The following is a 21,309-nucleotide window of genomic DNA, read 5'->3' as shown; positions in this document are numbered from 1 at the left end:
CTTTATTTTATTTTAAAGATTTTATTTATTTACTTGAGAGAGAGTGAGTGAGAGAGAGAGAGCACAAGCTGGGGGAAGGGCAGAGGGAGAGGGAGGAGCAGACCTCCCCCTGAGCAGGGAGCCTGACATGGGACTTGATCCCAGGACCCTGGGATCATGACCTGAGCCGAAGGCAGACACTTAACGACTGAGCCACCCAGGTGCCCCACTATGATACTTTTTAAAAGAGCAAACTTCTCAGGCATTTAGGAAGATCCACCCATGTGTAGCTAGTTGATGTAATAATTACCAAGAATTCCCATCTATTAATTACAGAATATCTGGCAGTACAGTGATATATTTGGCAACACCTTGTCAACTATTAATTCAAGTTAAGTAATTTTTAAAAAGAATAACTGTAAGTGAAGCTTTTATTAAATGTAATGGCTTTACCCTTAAATAGTCTGAGTTAGTGAAATTTAACCAATTAACTGGGTTGCTCTTTGTGTTCAATGATAGTGGTTCTGCAGATGTCATCCACGGGAGAGGATGTGATTCAGGAAACTGGAGCCTGGTCATCCAGGCCTCTCCAGAGTGCCTACAGCTGACCCCTCCCTTTTCTTGCGGCTCTAACTGCTGGTAATCCTAAGGCAGGTTCATTCACATGTAGGATGTGGCTGCTTTCTAGCATTTGATCCTCACCACAGCTATGGTGAGGGTGAGCATTACTGTCCCTCAAGCAGAGTGCCATACAACTAGAAGGGGCAGTATTAGTACTTTCACCGATGTCCTCTGCCTCTGTTTCCTGGCACTCCAGCCCGTTGTCTTTCAAATAATAGCGACTTAGTTTTGCAAAGCAGCATTTATCTGTTACCTCATTCATTCAAAAAAAAAAAAAAGTCACCCCCTTGAGACGGTAATAAATGGATCTGCCCGTTGCTTTGCATTTTCAGAGGTCCCTGGCTATATGCTATTCCCCCGCCTCCTTCAACTTCCACTGTTTTCTGTTTGCATCTAAAAGGCACTCTGAAGATAGAGTTGCTTCAGTATGCTCAGACAGTATTTTTTCCTGTCCACTCTTTGCTTGGCTGCCCTCAGCTTGCTCTACCTGTCTGCCCAGGGCTAGACTTCAGCAAAGCAGTGAGTGACCAGAGGCTTCTCCATACCATAGCCTCTCCCATAAATGCCCTCCACCTCTCGCATTGGAACCTTGTCCTTAGCCCTTCTCCCCACTCTCTGTGAAAACCACTCATTTTAAAGCATAAGTCATAATTGACAAATATGAATTTTCCACTTTTAGGGAATTTGTGTTTTAATGGGATATAAAAAAATATGGCCAAACAAATTACTCTCTAATGGTAGAATTTAATTTTAGTGAGGAGTTGTGGCATAATTTTTGAAGGTAGGATATTCTTAGTGGCATCTGTGGAATTACAAATGTAAGTGGTTCCCTGCTTTACCCACATGGAAAATCAATCTTATCCATGTCTTGCTGTGATCCCTCTCCTTATTAAGAGAAAACTGGGAAGAGTATTGCTTGCCTGTGGGTAGAATGACTGTTTCCTGAGATCCAGGTATTATTGTCTCTGGCTCCCTGTTTAATGTTTAAGTGGCACTTGCTGGTGAAAGTTCAGACAGAATGTTTGCAGCAAATCCAAGTCTCATAGTCATAAAGAAATAAAGGCTTGCATTGTGAGCCTTTAAATTTTTTTGAAAATCAGTCAACAAATATTGATTGAATAACACTTCAGCTGTCTCCTCAAAGACATTTTGACCTTTTTGATTTCATTTTCTTTGTCTATTAGCATGTCATGGAGCTGTGTAAGTAGCAGAATCTTGTGAGAGCTTTTAGTCCTTTTTGCAGAGGGAAGTCTGTGTGGATGGCACATAATCTCATGCTTTTAGAAAGGCTCTGGTCTCTGAGATGTGATAGCCAAGAGCTTGGGCTCTGGAGTCTAGGCTTTGTGTGTACTGGCTCTGTGATTTGGAGTAAATTGCTTACCTTCTAAACTTCACTTTCCCCACCTGTACAGTGGGTATCAGTTAGTATTTGCCTGGGGGGCAGTGGTTGTGATTAAGATGAAATGATGGATTTGAAGAACTTTGCACTGTGCCTGCCACCATTAAATACTGAATAATGGCTAGCTATGATTATTTTCCTTTTGGCTCAGTGTTCCAAATTTCCTCTGGGTCTCCTTGTATGTTTAGTTCTAGAACATACAGAATTATACAGAAGCTTCTATAGGACTCTGTAGAGGCTTTTGAACTGGATTGCCTCAAAAGTTTTGGAGTTGAATTATTCCAAGAAGGGCTGCAAAGAAAGCAAACTTTAGCCCTAGTTTCTTGCCTGCCTTCCAGGCCATGTCTTTATCTGTGTTCTTAAATATAGCTACTCTGACAAATAGATTGACAGAGTGCTACCCGTGCTGCACTTTCCTTTCATGGTGTGGAGAACACCCAGGAATCACTTCAGACTGCCTTGCAACTTGTCTCAAATATAATTCAAATCTTGAAATGATTATCTAGATGTGTGCATTCCAGCAACTGTTGGAGGAGAGAAACATCACCAGCAAATACTTTCAGATTTTATCCTCAGTCTTGGACTCCTATGAAATTTACAAAGGGGTGGTAAATCTACAGTTTAAACCCTTGGGGTCCATTAAGACCCTACTGATTTTCTTTGTGCTCTGGTCAGGTAAGCTAGTATGCATGTTCACAGTCAATTCAAGTGCCCCTAGAATGCCACCGACCAATGGCCATCCTTATTTTTGGACAAGTCACCAGATAAGGCAATTCTCAAACAACTTCAGCAAGGCATTCCAGAAATGCTTGATCTCATACTTCTCTGCATGATGATAAATAAATACAATTTTGATTTCATCTCAGAGTAATTAATCTGAACTTCTCCTTCTGGGATGTAAAATGGAGTAATGTTCTAGAGCTCTTTGAACATTAGATTGGAAAGAAAATGCCCTAAACATTTTGCTTAATTAAATCCTAAAGAGGTGGTACAAACTTTTCATGATTAATAGAAACATGCATATTTTGACTGATGCATATTTATATGATATTCTCATGTGAAAATTTTATCATGTTATACAAACCATTCACCTTGGGAATGTGACTTAATGCTGTAAATATTTTGCATTTGTTGTTGCATTGTTCATTATGAAAAATACGCAGGCTAATGGCTGTAAGGAAAAAATCTGTTACGCCAGTCTTCTTTGAGGTAATCTCAAGTCTCTAATGGCACAGGCTTTAGTCTAAATATAAGATAGGAAATCAGGTTCTCCCTAGTTCAAAGAAATATTTTTTTAAATAAATAAATATATATTTTTTACAACAGATCAAGTTAGAAAAGCTAAAATGCTGGGGCCTTCTATTTTGCCAATGTAAAGCATGCACATAATTACCGGGTTTCATATAAAAAAAAAAATGTGGTTGTTGAAATGAACCTATCCCTTTGGTTTTAAGCACTTAAGAAAAACTCACTTTGCTAGGGGTGCAGTCATACACATTTAAGATGGGGCACCATCTCATGTCTAGGACCAGAATTTTGAGCTATGTTTTAGCTGAAAAATTAACTTAGATAATTATAGTTCTTAGTTTCTTAAATATAATGTGAATAAAAATGGCTTTTATAAGACTGGAGTACCTGAGATATCTGAAAATGTTTTCTCATCTTTGGAGCACTAGCTATTTGTAACAGTTCGATGACAGAAAAGGAGAAATCCGATGGAATTTTTCCAAAGTGTTTGCCTTTATGAAACAGAATTTTATGAGAAACGGATGGAAATACTGAATTATTTAACAAGACAGATGCTAACCACCATTCTAAGAGTTTTCCAACTGCCACATACAAAACAAAAGTGCACAATTTCTTTTGTCTCATCTTCCCACATTGTTACTTTATAGTATAAATGATTTATAAAAATAATCTCCCTTAGAATTCTACTTTTTGTTTCTCTGTTAAGTCTATTGTAAGAAAGTATCCTTGCCTCCTCTTAAAAAACTGACCAGCCAGTCAGCCTATGCTGATGGAGGGGAGCATGAGGGAGATTGTGAGGGGCCTCTACCCAGCCTCCTTCTTTCCTGCCAGGCCATGTGCCCGCCTCCTTAGTGCTTTGTTCTCTACCCCTTTTCATCTCAATTTTAGCCCATTATAGTGGATTATTTTATTTTATCTTATTTATATCCATTAAAGATCTAGAAAGAAAAATTTTAGGTTTTGTTTCCCAAATGAGACAATTTAAGGGAAGGAACAAGGGGAACCTAATGGTTGTTCTAAAGTGGCTCCTTAGGAAGGGGGGGGGTCTCCTTTTTGAACTCTCAGGCCAAATAATTTCCCCCATAAAAATTTCTTTTCCTTACAGATTTCACCAGAACATATTGCCACCGGATCATTTGGGAGAGTTCTGCTGTATCATCTTCTTTTTTAGGACTTTAAGATTTTAAAGCAGCTAATCAATTGGGAAGAATAGAAACTCGTAGTTCAAATTAGCTTAGGAATGACAGATGATTATTTTTAAAATATACTATTTCTAATCTAATTAAGAAAAAAAAACTCCTTTATACTCTGAGGTAATTGTAGTTTGGTTCAATTTTCATGTCTATAACATTTCATGTCTATAGGCATTTCATGTAAAATGCCTATATGTAGACAGATGCCATATTACAAACCATATAAAATATAAATAAAGCTTTCTTTGACTAGAACAAATTATAAAATACAGTAATTGTATGACATTTGAATTCATGTTATGACTCCATTTAAAGAAAGTTATGTTACCAAAAATGTTTGATTAATATCAACGGTCATTTTTACACTGTCTCGTTTGGTAATTAACAATAGATCACATTATGTAATTTGTGGAAAAAAGTGGTCATTAAAATGACGATATTTATTCCATTAAGGTAAATAAAATGCTGCACATAGTTCTGAGTGATGATACTCAGGGGAAAAAGAGCCGTATCACTGCACTACAAATTAGTTTGCTTCTAATTTTGCAGGCTGATGACCGCACTGCCTCAAACCAAATCTTTTCCCTGGAAATGGAATGATTGCATGACAGACTCTATGAACCATGAATATGTCAACAACTCATGGACCAGGCCTTGCTTAGCAATTAGTCTTTGGGGGATTTTATTCAGAAATCAGACAACACTATACCAGAACTTATTGGGGATTTTGTGATTACCATTCATGTCTGGAGCATGAATCTGGGATAGTTAAAAAAAAAAAATCCATAAAGGAAGGAGAAATGTGGCTAATAGTGGCAATCAGTCAGATGTACACACATTGCCAATTGGGAGGACCAGAAAACTCAAGATATAGCAAAAGTCCCTAGGAGGCAGCAAGAAAATATTTTGTAGATTTCTAATTAAATTCTCCTTTTATTGCCCCCACCCCTACATGGACCAGTATTTCCCAGACTTCAGTCGTTTGAATATCACTGTCACATTTTTGTCATAACTTGTTATCATCTGCATTATGATTTACTCAATATATTTTATTATAAACTGACTCACTTTAAAAACCTCTCTTTGCTTTGAGCAGTAATATTTGTGATATCATGGGCTTGTTTTGCCAGTTAAATTTGTTTTCTTCTCTTGCAAAGGAAAAGAAATGCAGTATTTTAATTATTGAAATTATTTGCATACCACTTAACATCATTCTGTACATCTCCATGACATGGGTAGCGGGTCCTACAGGAGCTGCTAGGACTACCAGTCTAGCCAAGAATGATCTTTATTGCTGTGTGACCTCAGGTCTCACTGCTGAACCCTCCATTACCATCCCTCCATTTCGGCATTGGGGCATCACATTTGTGGGTTAGCACTTGGGTATCCCACTTAGTGTGGATCTCACAAGCTTTCAGTAGTACCTTTGAAGAAATGGGTCATTTTACAAGCTTCATGAGTACCGAGCCTGGTTTAACTAGGTAGAATATACATTTTTACCAGGCTAAGGAGCCCTGGGAACCCTCCTGGGTGTGCATTCATGCTCTGGATTTTAAGTAAATGATGTTTTTTGGAGACTTAAGAGCCAACCAAGGGAAAAAAAAAAAAGAAAGCATTGAGTCTTCCTTTCAGGAGCTGGCTGTCCTACAGAGGTCAGAAAGTGGTGAGGTGCAGAAATTAAAATTGGACCTCAAGTAGCTCTGTCAGGCTCAGGGTGTGTCTAAGTTTGAAGGGATGTTTGCTTCTGATATGAACATTTTTCTTATACTTTTATTATAGAAGATGATGTGTCAAATGTACAAATAATGTGTGCCTGGTGCCAGAAAGTGGGAATCAAGCGCTATTCCCTGAGTATGGGAAGTGAGGTGAAAAGCTTCTGCAGCGAGAAGTGCTTTGCGGCCTGCCGACGAGCCTACTTCAAGAGAAATAAGGTAAGAGCACGTAGAGAGAGGCGGCTGTGCAGGCCTCCCTAGACCATGTGCGCATGTGCCTCCTAGCTTCTAGCTGAAAACACTGTGCACATTTTACTTTTATTTTTTCTGTTTTGTCTGTTCTCCTTCTCTGTCATACTTAACCTTTCGGAATGAGGAATCCCCTTCTAAGTGTAACCTGTTCTTCCGTTTCTCTGTCTTGATGTTTGAATTCTGAGAGGGTGAATGAGAACCGGATAAGGAGGGACACGGTGATTACAGCTGAGTGACATCCGAAGTGACAGTGTCTCTCCAGCAGTAGAGTGTATAGACTAGAGTCCACGGAAGATAAGTGGTAGAGATTTCTTAAAGAGGCCGAGGAGCAAGCCACGGAAGTGTGGCCAGAAAGCTTTAGTCCACACAATTTAATATTTGTTCCCAACGGGAATATTGCTCTGGCTCTTTACAACCTGATCCACAAATTCTAATCAAGAACCACAAATTCTAATCAAGAAGGTCAAGTCTCTCTTGACGCCTTATGTGCAAGTTGACTGATATTGAGAAAAGGTGAAATAATGAATACCTGAACCAACATTGCTCACACAGCCAGGCGTTGGTGAGCAGCATGGTGGGTGAACACAGGAACAGCCATAGTTAATCAGTTTTTGTTTTGTTTTGTTTTGTTTTAAGACACCTCAGATCTGAAATGTCCTTTTAGAATAGTATTAGCCACCATTGATGAGAAATGGAATGCATGATGTTTTTAACATCACACACACACATACACGCACAGCTAGTTCCTTAATCTTTAAAGAACCGCTGTAGCATTTTGCCACCAATTACTGAAGTAAATTGCTAGTTCTTGATTATTTTCCATTGATCTGTAAAGCTTCCTTAATTCATAAAATTGTCCACATTTTGCTAAGCATTTCCATTTCCTAATACAAGATCGAAATTTGTCTTTTCTTGAAGCAAACAATTTTATTATTATTTTTTTAAGTCTGATATTTGCAATCCTGAAATGCTAATCTCGGGTTCACTGCATTGCAAGAAGCACTGTTGCAGCAAATTATCTCCTGCAAATTTGGGTCACATCATTCTGCCAAAAAACATAATGCTGAAAGAATTAGGCTGCAGGATTCAGCGGGGTGGAATTTTAGTAGCAGTCTCTAAGAATTAGGCTCATAATCTTCACTGAACAGGGAGGCAAGTAAGGAAATTGTTTGGAATTCTTTTGGGACAGTCAACAGTCGGGTTCATTTTCCCTCAGGAGGGGCCAGTGAGACTCCAGAGGAGGGCGGTTAGAGCAATGCATGGGAGACACGTTTTGTTTTAATATAGGAGGATTAAAATGATCTCTAAGACCCTGGGGCTCCCATTTTGAACGCTGAGCACTGGGGTAACAATCACAGGAGTGGACCCAGTGCTTTCATCTTCAAAGCCCTACTTACCACAACAAAATATTTTGCATTCCATCCCAGAAGATGGCTAGAGAACAGGGGTTTTTGTCTTTTTATGGTTCTGAAGGATTATGGGTCTGAATCTTGATGGATGGCCTGTAGTGAGGAAAATCAAGCAAGATGAATTTGTCAGAATCCTGGTGATACATGTCATCTTTTGCAAAATGATTTTACTTGAGTAATCCTCTGAAACAGCCCAGAATACCATATTTATATATATAATACCATATATAAAAATTTATATCATTATAAATAACATGTAATATTACATCATTATAAAGTTTAAGGTCGAACTGAATTTAAACTTCCATAGCATGCAGTTTTAAAAGATGGATAAATGGAGCCAAGATAAGAATTAGTATTTGGAGTACTTATGGCAGTAAAATCAGCGGGGAGGGGTGGGGGGAGGACCATTACCTTTCACTTCCTGCAGGGAGTTATTGGGATAGGTCTTTGAACATCCTGCAAAAGCTGGGAGTCACAGTGGCTTGAAGTTTAGCCAGTGACTTTGACAGCTGATCCCAGCAGCCCATTAGTGTACATACAATACCTGTCTTCTCTGTGATCTTCATGCTTATTTATGTATTCCAAAGCTCTGCCACACTATACCTTCTCATTTTTCAAATAGGGGAATAAACTGGTCACATCGCTTGCTGGATTCTTTTTTTTTTTTTTAATTTTAAGAGTGTTATCTCTGCAACAATATCCTATTGTATTACAATAAACATGTACAGCTGCTGCATTTCTGTTAACTGATAGGATTTTGTGGTCATTTCATTTAGGGCTTGGGTTTCCTAATGGATTGTATTCGATACCAGTCTCCATCCTGCCATTTCTAAGAACTGCTGTAATAAGCCCCAGGGTGTTCCCCACTGAAGACAGTTGCAAATAGCTACTTTTCTTGTGTCATTTAACCAAGTCTTTAGTCCTCATTATTAAAATTGTGGACTTTTTTAATCTTAGGAAAAGGGCAAAAATCTTCCCATTCTGTCATAAAAGATTTTCTGGCTAAATTCTGCACTAAATTTTAGATATTCAGAAGGGGATGGAAAACAGTGAATAATGTGTGTGTAGAAGAGAAATTTGCCCTAGGTATAATGTAGATTTTAAAAAACATGTAAAGTTAACTATGCTGTAAATTATGCTTTATAATGACAGCCCGCTTCTTGGTGGATAGCATGCTGGGATCTAAAAATGGTCTCTAAGTTGAACCCAAATTGCATGCATAACTTTACAAAGAAAAATCCTAGTAGAAAAGGTAGCTAATTAGGAGCCGTATTCAGCTGACCTCTGTTTTGTGTCTGAGCAACACCTGCATTTATGAATGTAAATTGGACAGCTGTGCTATCCTCTTCACAAATGCTTGGGTATGGAGGCAGGAATTGATTTGCTGCTAAAAACAAGGACAAAAATAGCCTAACTCTGAAAATGAAGGCCCACTGAAAATTGGCTTTTTAAATTTCATTTGCTTCTCCGCCCTTCCTTTCTCTGGGTCTCTGTGTCTGTTTGATGGAGTAGGTTAAAAATGTCATATCCGTCTCTCACAAACCCTGGCCCTATAAAGTAAGGTGGGGTAGACTGAAGCCAAGTTAACCCTTTATGGCATGTAGTTTATATTTTTAAACCGAATTTAAAATTTTATTTGAAGAGTTGTTTGGATCGCTACACGTATGTAGGCTTTTTTCAAGATGTTTCTGTTAGGAAAGGACTGTGAGTCACAGCTGTATTCACTTAAGGAACCTAACTACTAGCTTATACATTTCAGGATGTTGGCTCTAAGAAGTGATAGTGTTAATTCATAATTATATTTTGTAGAATCCTTATCCCCAACAGGCTCAATTGCTGGCTCAAAAGTTTTTTGAAACAGTGGGTAAGAAAAATACTTTTGTAATCTATGGGCATTGGCCGAACAATGGTATGTCAGTCTCATTATTCGATGCACTGGAGACTTTACAGGGAACCAAGAGCTTGCTCTTTTCCCAGCCCCTTTTTGAGGCCACAAGTAGAGAAGGACTTGAGAACATTTCTAGCCTACTGATTCGCCTAGGAGTTGGAAAGTTGCAGAGATGCCTTAGTGGTTTTGCAAGAGATGCTAAAGTGTTTTGTGTAACAAATACCAGTTTTACTTTGCACAATAACACTTAAAAATATTCTTTCCTAAGGGAGTATGCCTTGTAACCATTATCCCTTTAAAAACAAGAGTAACAAACAAGACCACAGTAGGAGTCATTTCCAAATATCACATGTTTGGTCTTTTTCCTTCTGCTTGGGAAAATACCTTGTTATCTAAATTAATGTCCATAAATCAAGGAGGAAATAAAAACTCAAGACAAATGGTCAATGTAGGCAGTGTAAATGATTGTTTTTTTTTCTTTGTTAAGATCTTAAATTTTAGTGTTCTTTATGGGTTCGTGGCATTGATATTTTAGTAACAGACACAATTTCCTAAAAACACCAAAGTTTTGCTTCCTTGTTCTAATTTTTCTGTAATTTGAAACAAGAAAAAGAGAAATACTTCTTCAATACCATGTTGCTGTTCCCCACCAGACCATAGTGGGAAGTAAGCTATGTAGATAAGAGATAACAATAAGGATGGATTAAAGATTAAAAGGTTATATAGACAGAAAGGACATTTGCAAATCATGTCATTAAATCGCTAACCATCATGATATTAATAAATATTTAAAGAGGGGAATATTGTATAATAAAGCATTTATTTCACTTTCAAATGATTTCCGTGCATTCACAGTGATTTCTTTTTAGAAGAGATCTTTTTTGGAAGACCCATAACTAATTGGCATGTATCGTATTATTTGAAGACACATTTTATTTAGGCTATAGTAGTCCTCCCTTATTCCTGGGGGATACCGTCTAAAACCTCCAGTGCATGCTTGAAACCACGGATGGTACCAAACCCTATTGATACTATATTTTTACCTATACATACATACCTATGGTAAAGTTTAATTCATAAATTAAACACAATACAGAGATTAACAATAAGAACTAATAATAAAATAGAACAGTTATAACAATGTACTATCATAAAACTTACGTGAATGTGGAGTCTCCCTCAAAATACCTTGACTGTACTGACCCTTCTTCTTGTGAAACTGTGAGACATAGACATTGTGATGTAGTGTTAGACTACTCTTGACCTCGTGATGATAAATCAGGAGGATATCTGCTTCCAGACCACAGTGTACCACAAATAACTGAAACCGTGGAAAGTGAACCATGGATAAGGGGGACTACTGTATTGGTCTTTTTATTAAATGTGAAGATATTTTGGAAAAGGTTCTCAGTTTCAGACTTCATTATCAAACCTAGTAGCGCAGAAGAAATGTGTGACAGTTGCCCTGCTAATCTAGTGATTAACCTCTCTTCTTTGTTCCCTTGAAACACCTGCAAGATTTAATTTGCAAAATAGTTATCATTCATGAAAGTTTGGGGAAGGACATTAAGAAATTATTTGTAATTAATGTTCTCTGACTGCCTGAATCTCAGGTCACAGACTTGCTTTTGCCAGGTGCTTGCAAATATTCTCGATGGACAAATAAATGTGGCAAGGGAAGCACCAGAGTTCTTCCTGCAGGTTCACCTGGTTTTTATGGGGCATCAATGAGCCTTTTGGGTCTGTCTACCTCCCCTGGCCTGTAGTGTGATCGCTCCGTGTCTGCAGTGTCTGCTGGATCTGTGCTGCAAGCCTGTCCGCTGGGTGCATGGACAGTGGCCCCCCTGCCCCCTATAGGGCTTCAGTCTGTAGGCCAGTGGCTGAGTTCCCTCTCAGTCACAGCAAACAGGGGCGTCCTCAGAAAGCTCTAGGGAAAGAACAACAAACCCAACTGTTTTCTTGTTCTGTGGTATTTTGAAATATGGAATAGAATATTGATGAGCAGCTGCAAATGAGAACCTATGAAAAAAGCAAGAGCAGAGGCAGGGGAAGGTGTTAGCCCTTTGAAACACATTTGGGGTGGGGTTCCAGCGGGAAAGTTCCGAGCAGCGAAGTAAGACATAGGTCAGGTTAAAGTGATGCCTGGGCTCTTGAAGAAAGCCAGAAACGGTTCCAGGGCAGAGCTTCTGCTGGCTGGGTAGGACCCAGTGCCCCTGGAAGCCATCCAAAGCTCGGGGGGGTTGGGGGGAGAAGCATGTGATCATGTATATCAGAACACTTGAACACCACTTAAGAAGCACTGGTTTAAGGGACACCTGGAACACAAACAGAATGGGGCAAGTGCGTTTCTACTGCAAGAAAGGAATAGCACCCCCATTTAGTTCTTAGTGGGCTACATTTTGGAGGTTGTGGGGAAAACAGAGAAATAATTCTAATCTGTTATCCAGAATGGATGTCAACTTCTGAATAATATTAGATATTTTAGACTAAATATGAAGAGATGATTAAAACTCTAAATAGCTTCAAGCCCCAGTTTGTTCAACATTTCTTTTCAGTGCACAGAAGTGGGGGGGGATTTTTCATAGATCTGAATCTGATCACCTGGGGTGGGTCAATGTGCAGGGCTATTGATATATTCTCGAATGTTGATTTTCAGATACAGTCAGTGTCTGGACATCCTTCTAGTGATAGCTAATGCTATACACTTAAATCAAGTTTCTCTCATTTGAACTGCCGGTAATTATCCAATCCATCTCGAAGGCACGCTCTCTTTTAACATTAACCACAGTGTCAGATTGCATCAGCTACATTGTGTTCTGGTGAATGTGGCTGCAGAGTGATGAATGCGTGGGCCTCAAGTTCATAGTCTGGCTGTCTGGTGGGGCAGTGGGCAGTTCAGGAAACAAATGATCAGGAACGGTTCTAGTTATTTGGGACATGCTTTCTCCTTATTGATCCAGTCATTTGCATTGCCAACTTTCTCACCTTGCTGCTAGCGGTATTCTTGGTTTATCAGAAGAACAGGCATTTAAAGAATTATCTAATGGGTCGTTCTGATGTGCTTCTCCCATCCTGAGCTACATTCAGTCCTCTTTGTGCCAAACTTGGAAGGGAAGGTGTCATGAGACCTTATTAATAAAGACCACAGGAGGGAGAAGTTTCTAAGAGTACTTAATGCCCTGTCCAGAGAAACCAAGAGAGAAGGATTGTGCATTTTCCTAGGACCGTAGGTAGGCTGTTAATTCAAATGCTTTGTTAAAAATGTGAAGTATCTTGGGGCGCCTGGGTGGCTCAGTTGTTAAGTGTCTGCCTTTGGCTCAGGTCATGATCTCGGGGTCCTGGGATCAAGTCCCGCATTGGGCTCCCTGCTCAGTGGGGAGCCTGCTTCTCCCTCTCCCACTCCCTCTGCTTGTGTTCCCTCTCTCGCTGTGTCTCTCTCTCTCTGTCAAATAAATAAAATCTTGAAAAAAAAAAAAAGTGAAGTATCCAAGACAGGCCAGGTGGCTTGCCTTGAGATATTTTAAGGTAGTAGTTTGAATCCAGAATTTTTCTCATATACTTTTGCAATGTCTGGTCACAAAAGCTAGTACACTCAAGGTGGCCATACACAGGAGATGCAAGCTATAGGCACACCTGTGGTCTTTAGTCCTCCCCCGTCTCAGTACCGCCGGCTGGCTTCTGCACACAGAAGTGAACATGTGAACTGGGCAAGCCATGTGCACTTATTTGTTCCTTGGGCTCTTTGCTCTTTGTTCATATTATCACAGATTAGGATGGAATAAAAAGAAGCTTGTTGTAGAAGGCCGCGTAATTCCTGCCACAGCAGTTGAGTTGGAGAATGAGAAATTCCTTACGTTACAATCCACTCTTAGAGCGGCCATGCACACGGTGGAATCTAATGTCTACTGACAGACTGCCTTTGGAGGTTACAAACACCAATCTGTTGCATTCTCTGTAAACACAGGCTGTGGGCCAGAGCTGGGCGCTACTACAAGCACAAGAAGGCAGATCAATGGTTTAATGAATCCATAAAAGATGCTTGAACTCTGCTGCAATTTACTGAGCACTCTAGTTAAATGAAACTCCTGTAGTCTTTAACAAAGAAAGAGATAATCAATGGCCGGGGATGGAAGCCAATGTCCGATAATCACAACCTCCCAGAATTTGTGTTGCTGTCTCATTGCTAACAGAGGGTTCCACAGATCCAGGCTCTGAGGCTCAGTACTTCTATATTAATACTTTCCCCAATGTTTGAGCTGCATTTAACCCAGAGACAACATAATCGTCGAGTGCTGCTCCTGTAAGGACTCTTTTTAAAAGCTATGGAATATTATTTAAATGACATTTCTTTAAAGTAATAAGATTAAGCTCCAGAATTATATTATTCTAACATGTAGTGTCTTTGTAAGGCATCCCCATGATGGAAAGTAAATAGGGGAATAAAATCCATTCATGATTAAGTCCTCAGAATGTCAAATTACATAGTGTTGGAGAGCCCTGATTAATCCTTGCATGGTAAAATATTCCTCATTAGTTTGCTATGGCTAAGGGTTAACCACTCCTATTATAAATTCAGACATTAATGTATTTTCTGCTTAATTCATCTTCTGATAGAAGAAAATACAGTTAGTAGATAGGAATTTTTTACTTCTAAATGTGCCTTGGAAACATTATACTGATTTATAAGAGAGCTTTGGAGGCATATAGGAGAAATCCTTCATAAATACGTTCAAATGAATTTAAAAGTATTTAACTACTTTTGATTGCGGAAAAACAACTGCTTTGACTTTGAAATGATTATTTTTTTTCCACAGAGATAGTAGAATTTATAAGTCAAAGACTTTGCCTCCGATTTTTGTCACACAAACTTGAGCTTTCTTAGTGTTTCCCTTTCTTGATTAGCTAATTAGCATTACGAAAGCTGGGTCCTACCCTAATAAGTGTATTTTGGGGATTCAGTGGGTAATAGAAATTTTGAGGTATGACAATTGCTAGTCTGCTTCATAGGCCGATTGCCAGACATTCTAGGGTAAAGTGGTGATTTCTATATGGATCCAAATAAATGATATATTATCTTGTGATCTGTTTTGATAGAATAAATTCATATTATCTTAAATAGGGTGAGCAGTTCTAAGACTGCACATCCAACTCTTTGTTAAAAGACCAATCTTTGACGGCCCTGATACTTTCTGGGATCACATGTAGGATTAAATGTTTTATAAGTTGGAGCAATTTAAACTGTTGGTGTCAAAGGATTTAGGGATACAGAGACCAAGGGGTAGGTGAGATAAAGCCAGGCAAATAGACATTTGTGGCAACATGGATGGACCTAGAGGGTATTACGATGAGTTAAATAAGTCAGCAGAGAAAGACAGATACCATATGATTTCACTTATCTGTGGAATCTAAAAAACAAATGAATAAATAAACACAAACAAAAAGCAGAGACAGACTCATAAATACAGAGAACAAACTGGTGGTTGCCAGAGGGGAGAGGGGTAGGGGGGGATGGGCGAAATCGGTGAAGGAGATTAAGAAGTACAAACTTCCAGTTATAAAATAAATAAGTCACAGGGTCATAAATTACAGCATAGAGAATATATCAATAATATTGTAATAACTTTGTGTGGTGACAGGTGGTAACTAGACTTATGGTGATCATTTCATAGTGTATATAAATGTTGAATCACTATGTTGCACACCTGAAATATAATATTGTGTGCCAACTATACTTCTATTAAAAAAAGAAAAAAGGGGGGAAAAAGCAAGGCAAATACTTAAAGATAAGAGGGATTTGCCTAGTAGGAGACAAGTCTCTGTGCTGCTTTTTTGTTTGTTTTTAGTCAAGATTAGAAAAATTGTTATTTATTCATCCATTTATTTAAACAAATAAAATAAAAGATAAACTGAGTCCCTATAATATGCTAGGCACTGTTTTGGGTTTGGTGGATACATTATTAAACAAGAGAAAACTCCCTGCCTTAAAGGACCTTACATTCTTTCTCGAAGGGAGATAGATAATATACCAGTAAAAGTACGTATATATGTGACACAATTTCAGGGAGTGACAAGTGCTCTGAAGAAAAAGGGGGGTGAGGGGATGGATAGCGATGGGGTGCTGTTTCATATCTGGTGGTTACAGAAGTCATCCTTGAGGAGGTGATGTGTGGGTAGGGACAGAATGGATGATGGAGCCGTCACAGGAAGAACTAGGAGCAGAGAGTTTACATGGGGAGGGGGAGGAAGTGAACGGCAGAAGCACAAGCTTGGCATTTTGAACAGCAGGAGGCCTGGAGTTGAATGGTCAAGGTGGTTAGGGGACCAGCTCACGTAGGGCACAGAGGTACTGGTTTGGATTTTCTTCTAACTTTGATGGCAACTTTTGCGAGGTGTTGAGCAGGATGTGCGACATGATCTAATCTTCCCTGTTGATTGGATCTCTGTTAAGGAAGTAATACATTTAAGATCCTGGATGCAGAGAGGATTTAGAGAGTAGGAAAGGCAATAGCATTCCCATGAAGTTGGGTGTGTCTGGCAATAGAAAATGAAAAGTGTCATATTCACTGAATTATTCACTAGTAGTTATGAAACATTTCCCAGTAGCAAAAGTATGTTGAACTAGTTTAGGTTTTTTTTTTTTTTTTTTTTTCTTTTTTTTTTTTTTTTAAGTGTGGGAAGAAATGAACCAAGGATGGATATTGTTGGTTAAATGTTCTGACACAGCGATTTTTCTTTCTATATGGCAGGTGGGGCTTGCCCCCAGTCTAGTGGGGGAGGTTAAGACCTCAGAAGGTAAGCTCAACACAGAAACCAAACCTTGGCCTGGGAGACAGACCTATGGAATCCACATGCATCCACACCTCCCCTAGAAGTGGTGTGAGGAAAAGGAGATAGTAACCTTGAAGGGACCATCTTTGGGTAAAGGAAGTGTTTGGATGTTTATTTTATTCTAAGAGTAGACTTAATCTGGTGATAGTTATAGGATGTATCAGGATTTTTAATGCAAGTAACAGAAGACCCAACTCAAACTGGTTTAGACAATAAAGGACATCTTTTATCTGGTGGAATTCAAGTCCTAGGGTAGGGTATGCTTCAGAAAGGTTGATCCTGTAGTGCAGTGATTTCATTTCTTCCCATCTTTGTACTTTTGTATATGGAGTGTTGGCTGTTTTCCAAGGCAAGTTCCCCAGAGGTCGTGGGAAGGCTGCTAGCAGCAATCAGGCCTATATGCTTCCTTGTTGATATCCAATAAAAGACAGAGTGTCTGTGTCCTAGCATTCCAAGCAAGAGTCTTGAAATTCATATTCATTGTTTATGCTTAGGTCAGTTGCACATGCCTGAACTGGGACTATGACCAGAGCACTGGATATTCTGATTAGCTTGAGCCAGTCAGGGCTTCCCTCAGATGTTAGAGTTAGGCTGCATGTGGAAGGGCAGCTACCAGAATGAAAATTTGTAAACTCTTAAAAGAGGGAAAGGGTCAGAATGATGGCTGATGGTAGGTGCCAACAAAGATCCACTAGAGAGAAGGAGGAGGGACCTCATGAGGTTATCTCATGAGGTTGAATTCTTTACACGATGCATATGGCATGCCCATTTCCTCTTGTCATATGGAAGGAGGGATCTGAAATCCAAATATGGGTTGAGAGATAAAAATATGGTTAACATTCATCATAGGACACTTAGATGAACTACTTCTATCTAGGACCAGCTAATTTGAAAACCTGATTATTGGAATGTTGCCCTTTAGTACCAGGACCAAAGTGCAGACTTGTTCTCTTCTTTTTGGACTCCATAGAAGATGTGATTGCATGGAACTAAGATGAAGGGATTGTGGTTAGCTGTTAGATATGCTTATTTATGAAGAGGAGCAAAGGTGCAGTTAGAATAGCAGATAGCACAATAAATAGTTTCATCAGTGTGAGTGGCCTGGGAATTGCTGGCCAAGGATCATCCTGGATACAGGGAGACAGATATCTGGTACTGGATAAGGTGACTGTTACTCATCAAGAGTGAGCCTGCCCCCCATATATATATAGGCTTTCTCTGTGGATGGAAACTGTGCCTGCTGAGCAGAAGGGAGTGGAGAGTGTTCACACAAATTGGGATTTAGTCTGAGGCTGAATGCATCAAGTTCAGGTAGCTGAAGGAGGAGAGACCTTGAAGGCTGCAACTTTCAAGTTATTAATTTATCTATTAAACAATACTTCTTGAGCAGCTCCTATGTGCCAGGCACTGCGCTAGTCATTGGCATTCCAGCAGACAATGAGAATGGCTCCTGCCCTCGTGAAATGTATAGGCCAGTGGAAGACAGATGTTTATTTACATAATAGCACAAAACGTGAACTTGTCACTGTGTCAGGTGCTGTGATAGTGTGGGCACAGTGCTGTGAGAGCCCCTAACAGGGAGGTGTGATTAGTCAGGAGACCCGGAAGCTTCCCTGAGGAAGTAGGGCTTGCATTGAAATCTGAAAGATGAAGAAATGTGAAGGAGGGGCAAAGGGGGAAGGAAGAGCTTATTGCGATGAGGATACAGCACCATGATCTGGAATCCCAGCCCCGATCTGCTACTTCTTTGCTAATTTCAAGTTCTTTGTGAGGGAATGGAACGTTACCTATAAACAAGAAAACAAACAGATATTCTCTGGAACAATAATCCCATTAATCCATTTGTTTGTGTATTTGTTCATTCATTCATTCATTCATTTCTACCAATCCTTGGGGATTGGTTGCTTGCCTACTGGCTTCTGCCTTCCCTGACTTTTCACTCTGCTTCATGGATGGTGGAGTGAGCGCAATATCACTAATTTATTTCAGGGAGTATGTTGACAGCTTGTAGCTCCTGAAGGTAGCAGCATTTTGTAAATAAATAATAAGAATAAGAAGAATAACTCTAAGACCCTAAATGTTTTTATTATCAAATTTATCAGAAAAACAACAATAATAGCAGAGAAAAGGTTGGGTGAAAATGCACTGATTTGAGAGAGGAGAATAATTAGTGTCTGACAAATATGGTTGGATGACTGAAAATAAGTGGGGTAAGTCATTTTTTTGATAGAAAGAGCCAGAGAAAGGGCAGATCCTTCCCCCTACCTCCCTCTGGGTGTGGGAAGAGATGTGGTTTTATTGTATGTAGAGAGAACTATAGACCTATGTTAACATTAATTCGGGGGTAGACAGGAAGTTTGGGTGATAAATCTCAGGATAGAGAAATGCTTATTGACTCGCAGGTCCCCAGACTAGACAACTGTGATCACATGGGAACAGAACAGCAGGTCCACTGGCACAATGGTGTGGCGGGAAGGAAGGAATGCTCCTCCCTTTCTTTGTATTCTTTGTTTCAGCCTGGTATCTCATTTAGTGCCTGGGATGACAATGACAACCCTGTAGAAATGTGGTGATGACTAAATAGGCGGTAAGCAGTTCAGATTTTATCTTTCTGGGTCTTAACTAGATGATGTGGACACGGATATTCAGAACGAAAGGTCTCTGCATCACTCTTCAGGATGCCAGATAGAGGAGATGACCCTTCCCGAGGCTAACTGTACCTGCACCTGCCTCAGACTGGGGATGGGAACCACAGTGCAATTCAGCTGGGGTCAGTGGTCCCCTCTCCAGTTCCAGTAACTTCTGAAGACCACATATAGTGACAGTCGTTTCCAAAAGAGGCTGATTTTAAAACTGTGATGAAAATGGCTAACAGCAGGCTGAAGGTTAAAGTAAAAAACTTAAAAACCATAAAATCTGCCTGGAGGCTATTTAAGCAAACTGTTTTAGAGGCACAGATGGTTCATATACCTCTGAGCCAAAAACAAAAAAGTAAAAAGGGGACAGTAAAGCTGGCGTGATTAAGCAGACAAGTATGAAAGTTTTATTAGTACGAAAAAGGCATCCTTTAGAAAAGTGAAAAATCTGTCTTTGGCAACTCGGAAGACATGTTAAAGACCAATGGGAAATGGAGAGGACGCACAGATGACATCTCGAAAAGCAACCAGAGAGAGGGAAAACACACAGTGTGCTTCTGTACGTTGGGTTTCAGGTTCTGTGCTCTAAGGAGATTAGAAAGCCGTGGAAGACAAAGATGGGGATATGTGGAGGGGTGGGTGTGGCTTCCCTGTCCTGTCTTTTTGAGGTACAGCAGCGTTTATAGGGATTTGAGGCAACTTAAATTGTGAGTTGAGTCTCTAAGGAAAAGGAGCTGGAGCAAATCTGAGAAGCTTAAGTGCCCTCAACCAGAAGGCGCGAAGCACGTGAAGGAAGTCCAGTATGATGTTGCTGCCGGTATTACTAAATAATTGCAAGCATCCCTGAAAGTGGGAAATCATTGTGGTGGGAGGGCCTCCAGCCTCTTCTGAGGGTAGCCCTCAGTGCTTCCGGTGCACAACTTCACGTGTGTTCCTGTACGCGTGCAAGGGCACACATGTACACTTACATAGAAAAGTCTCCAGATTTTAGATTGCTGAGCTTCCAGTATCATAACTGGGAGAAAACTCAGATTCCGAAAAATAACACAACAGTGCACAGTTTGCAGTGTCGCCGTTTGAGAACCTTCCTCTGAGGAGAAAACAAAACAAAACAAAACAGTACTTGTGTCTTGAGTTAGCATTCAATATAAACCTTAAAAAAATGACCAAATATAGCCTTGCAAAAAGTAAGGTAGGTTGTTTGGATTTTCAAAAATCCAAATAATTCACTTAGAGTTTGGCTGACTCCCTCCAAAGAGACCCTTGAGGAAGATAAATAACTGAAGGCAAGGAATAAAGCCTTGTCTTGGATTAAGAACCTGGGTAAGGAGTGGATGATATTCCTCAGAGTACACATAAATTAATAGCATACTGTCCCAGGGGTTTATATTAGGAATAGTGTCACTTAATATACTGATTGCTTATTTGGAAGTAGATGACAGGAAGGAAGGGAAGTTTGCTACTTTTTCTAAGTTGCTTTCATTTGAAAAACCGCAGGGGATTACCTACTCCCAGCTGCCCCCCCTCCCCCTCAAAACACCAAACCCTGCTCTACAAATATATGAATATAATGAGGTAACCTGACATCAGATGCAATTCCATTCACTGAGCTGTCAGCTAGCACAAGGGGACAAAAACTTTCAATCCTCATACACCCTGATACAGGCTGCCTCTCAGCATCCTCAGAGAGGGGAACTTGGTTTTGTGTGAAGGGGCCTCAATTATGTTCCTTGCCTAGACTAAAAAAAAAAAAAATAGCGTTTAGATGTTTGCTTTAAAGAGAGTTTTTTAAAGTAGACAAAAGTATGTCAAACAATAAGCTTTGTCCCACCTTCACAGGAAATGTGTAGTTCATCCTTCTTTAACCTGATTTTTATAAAAGGCTAATGCTGAACTTTGAAAGAGTTGACATAGAGGATTAAGTATATTTTCATTAGGCTCCAGGCTATAGAAAGATGGGATACAAGAGCCTGAAAAGGTATACTGAGGGGGACAAAAGAACCAATAATAAAACTAAAGAATTGGGAAAGATAAGTATAATGAAAGTGTACCCTGCCTCTTAACACTCAGGGGTAACCTTTGCAGTTGGCCACCATGGAGAAAGACCGGGTCAGACTCCGTGGCAGATGGTTCAATACATA

The 21,309-nt window shown here is 39.7% G+C and overlaps 1 protein-coding gene across 1 annotated transcript in view; it reads left to right on the top strand.

The window, feature by feature from the left end:
- The window catches only part of LOC113927334 (sine oculis binding protein homolog), a 158,474-nt gene that overhangs the window by 33,825 nt on the left and 103,340 nt on the right, over positions 1-21,309 (top strand). The window contains exon 4 of the mRNA XM_027603100.2: positions 6,220-6,371. Within this exon, the coding sequence (XP_027458901.1) occupies positions 6,220-6,371 (152 nt within the window). The remainder of the gene's footprint in view (positions 1-6,219; positions 6,372-21,309) is intronic.

Source organism: Zalophus californianus, chromosome 7, assembly GCF_009762305.2.
Source record: "Zalophus californianus isolate mZalCal1 chromosome 7, mZalCal1.pri.v2, whole genome shotgun sequence".
Lineage (NCBI taxonomy): Eukaryota > Metazoa > Chordata > Mammalia > Carnivora > Otariidae > Zalophus > Zalophus californianus.
The sequence above is the reverse complement of the archived record's forward strand: the minus strand, read 5'-3'. Positions and strand labels throughout refer to the sequence as shown.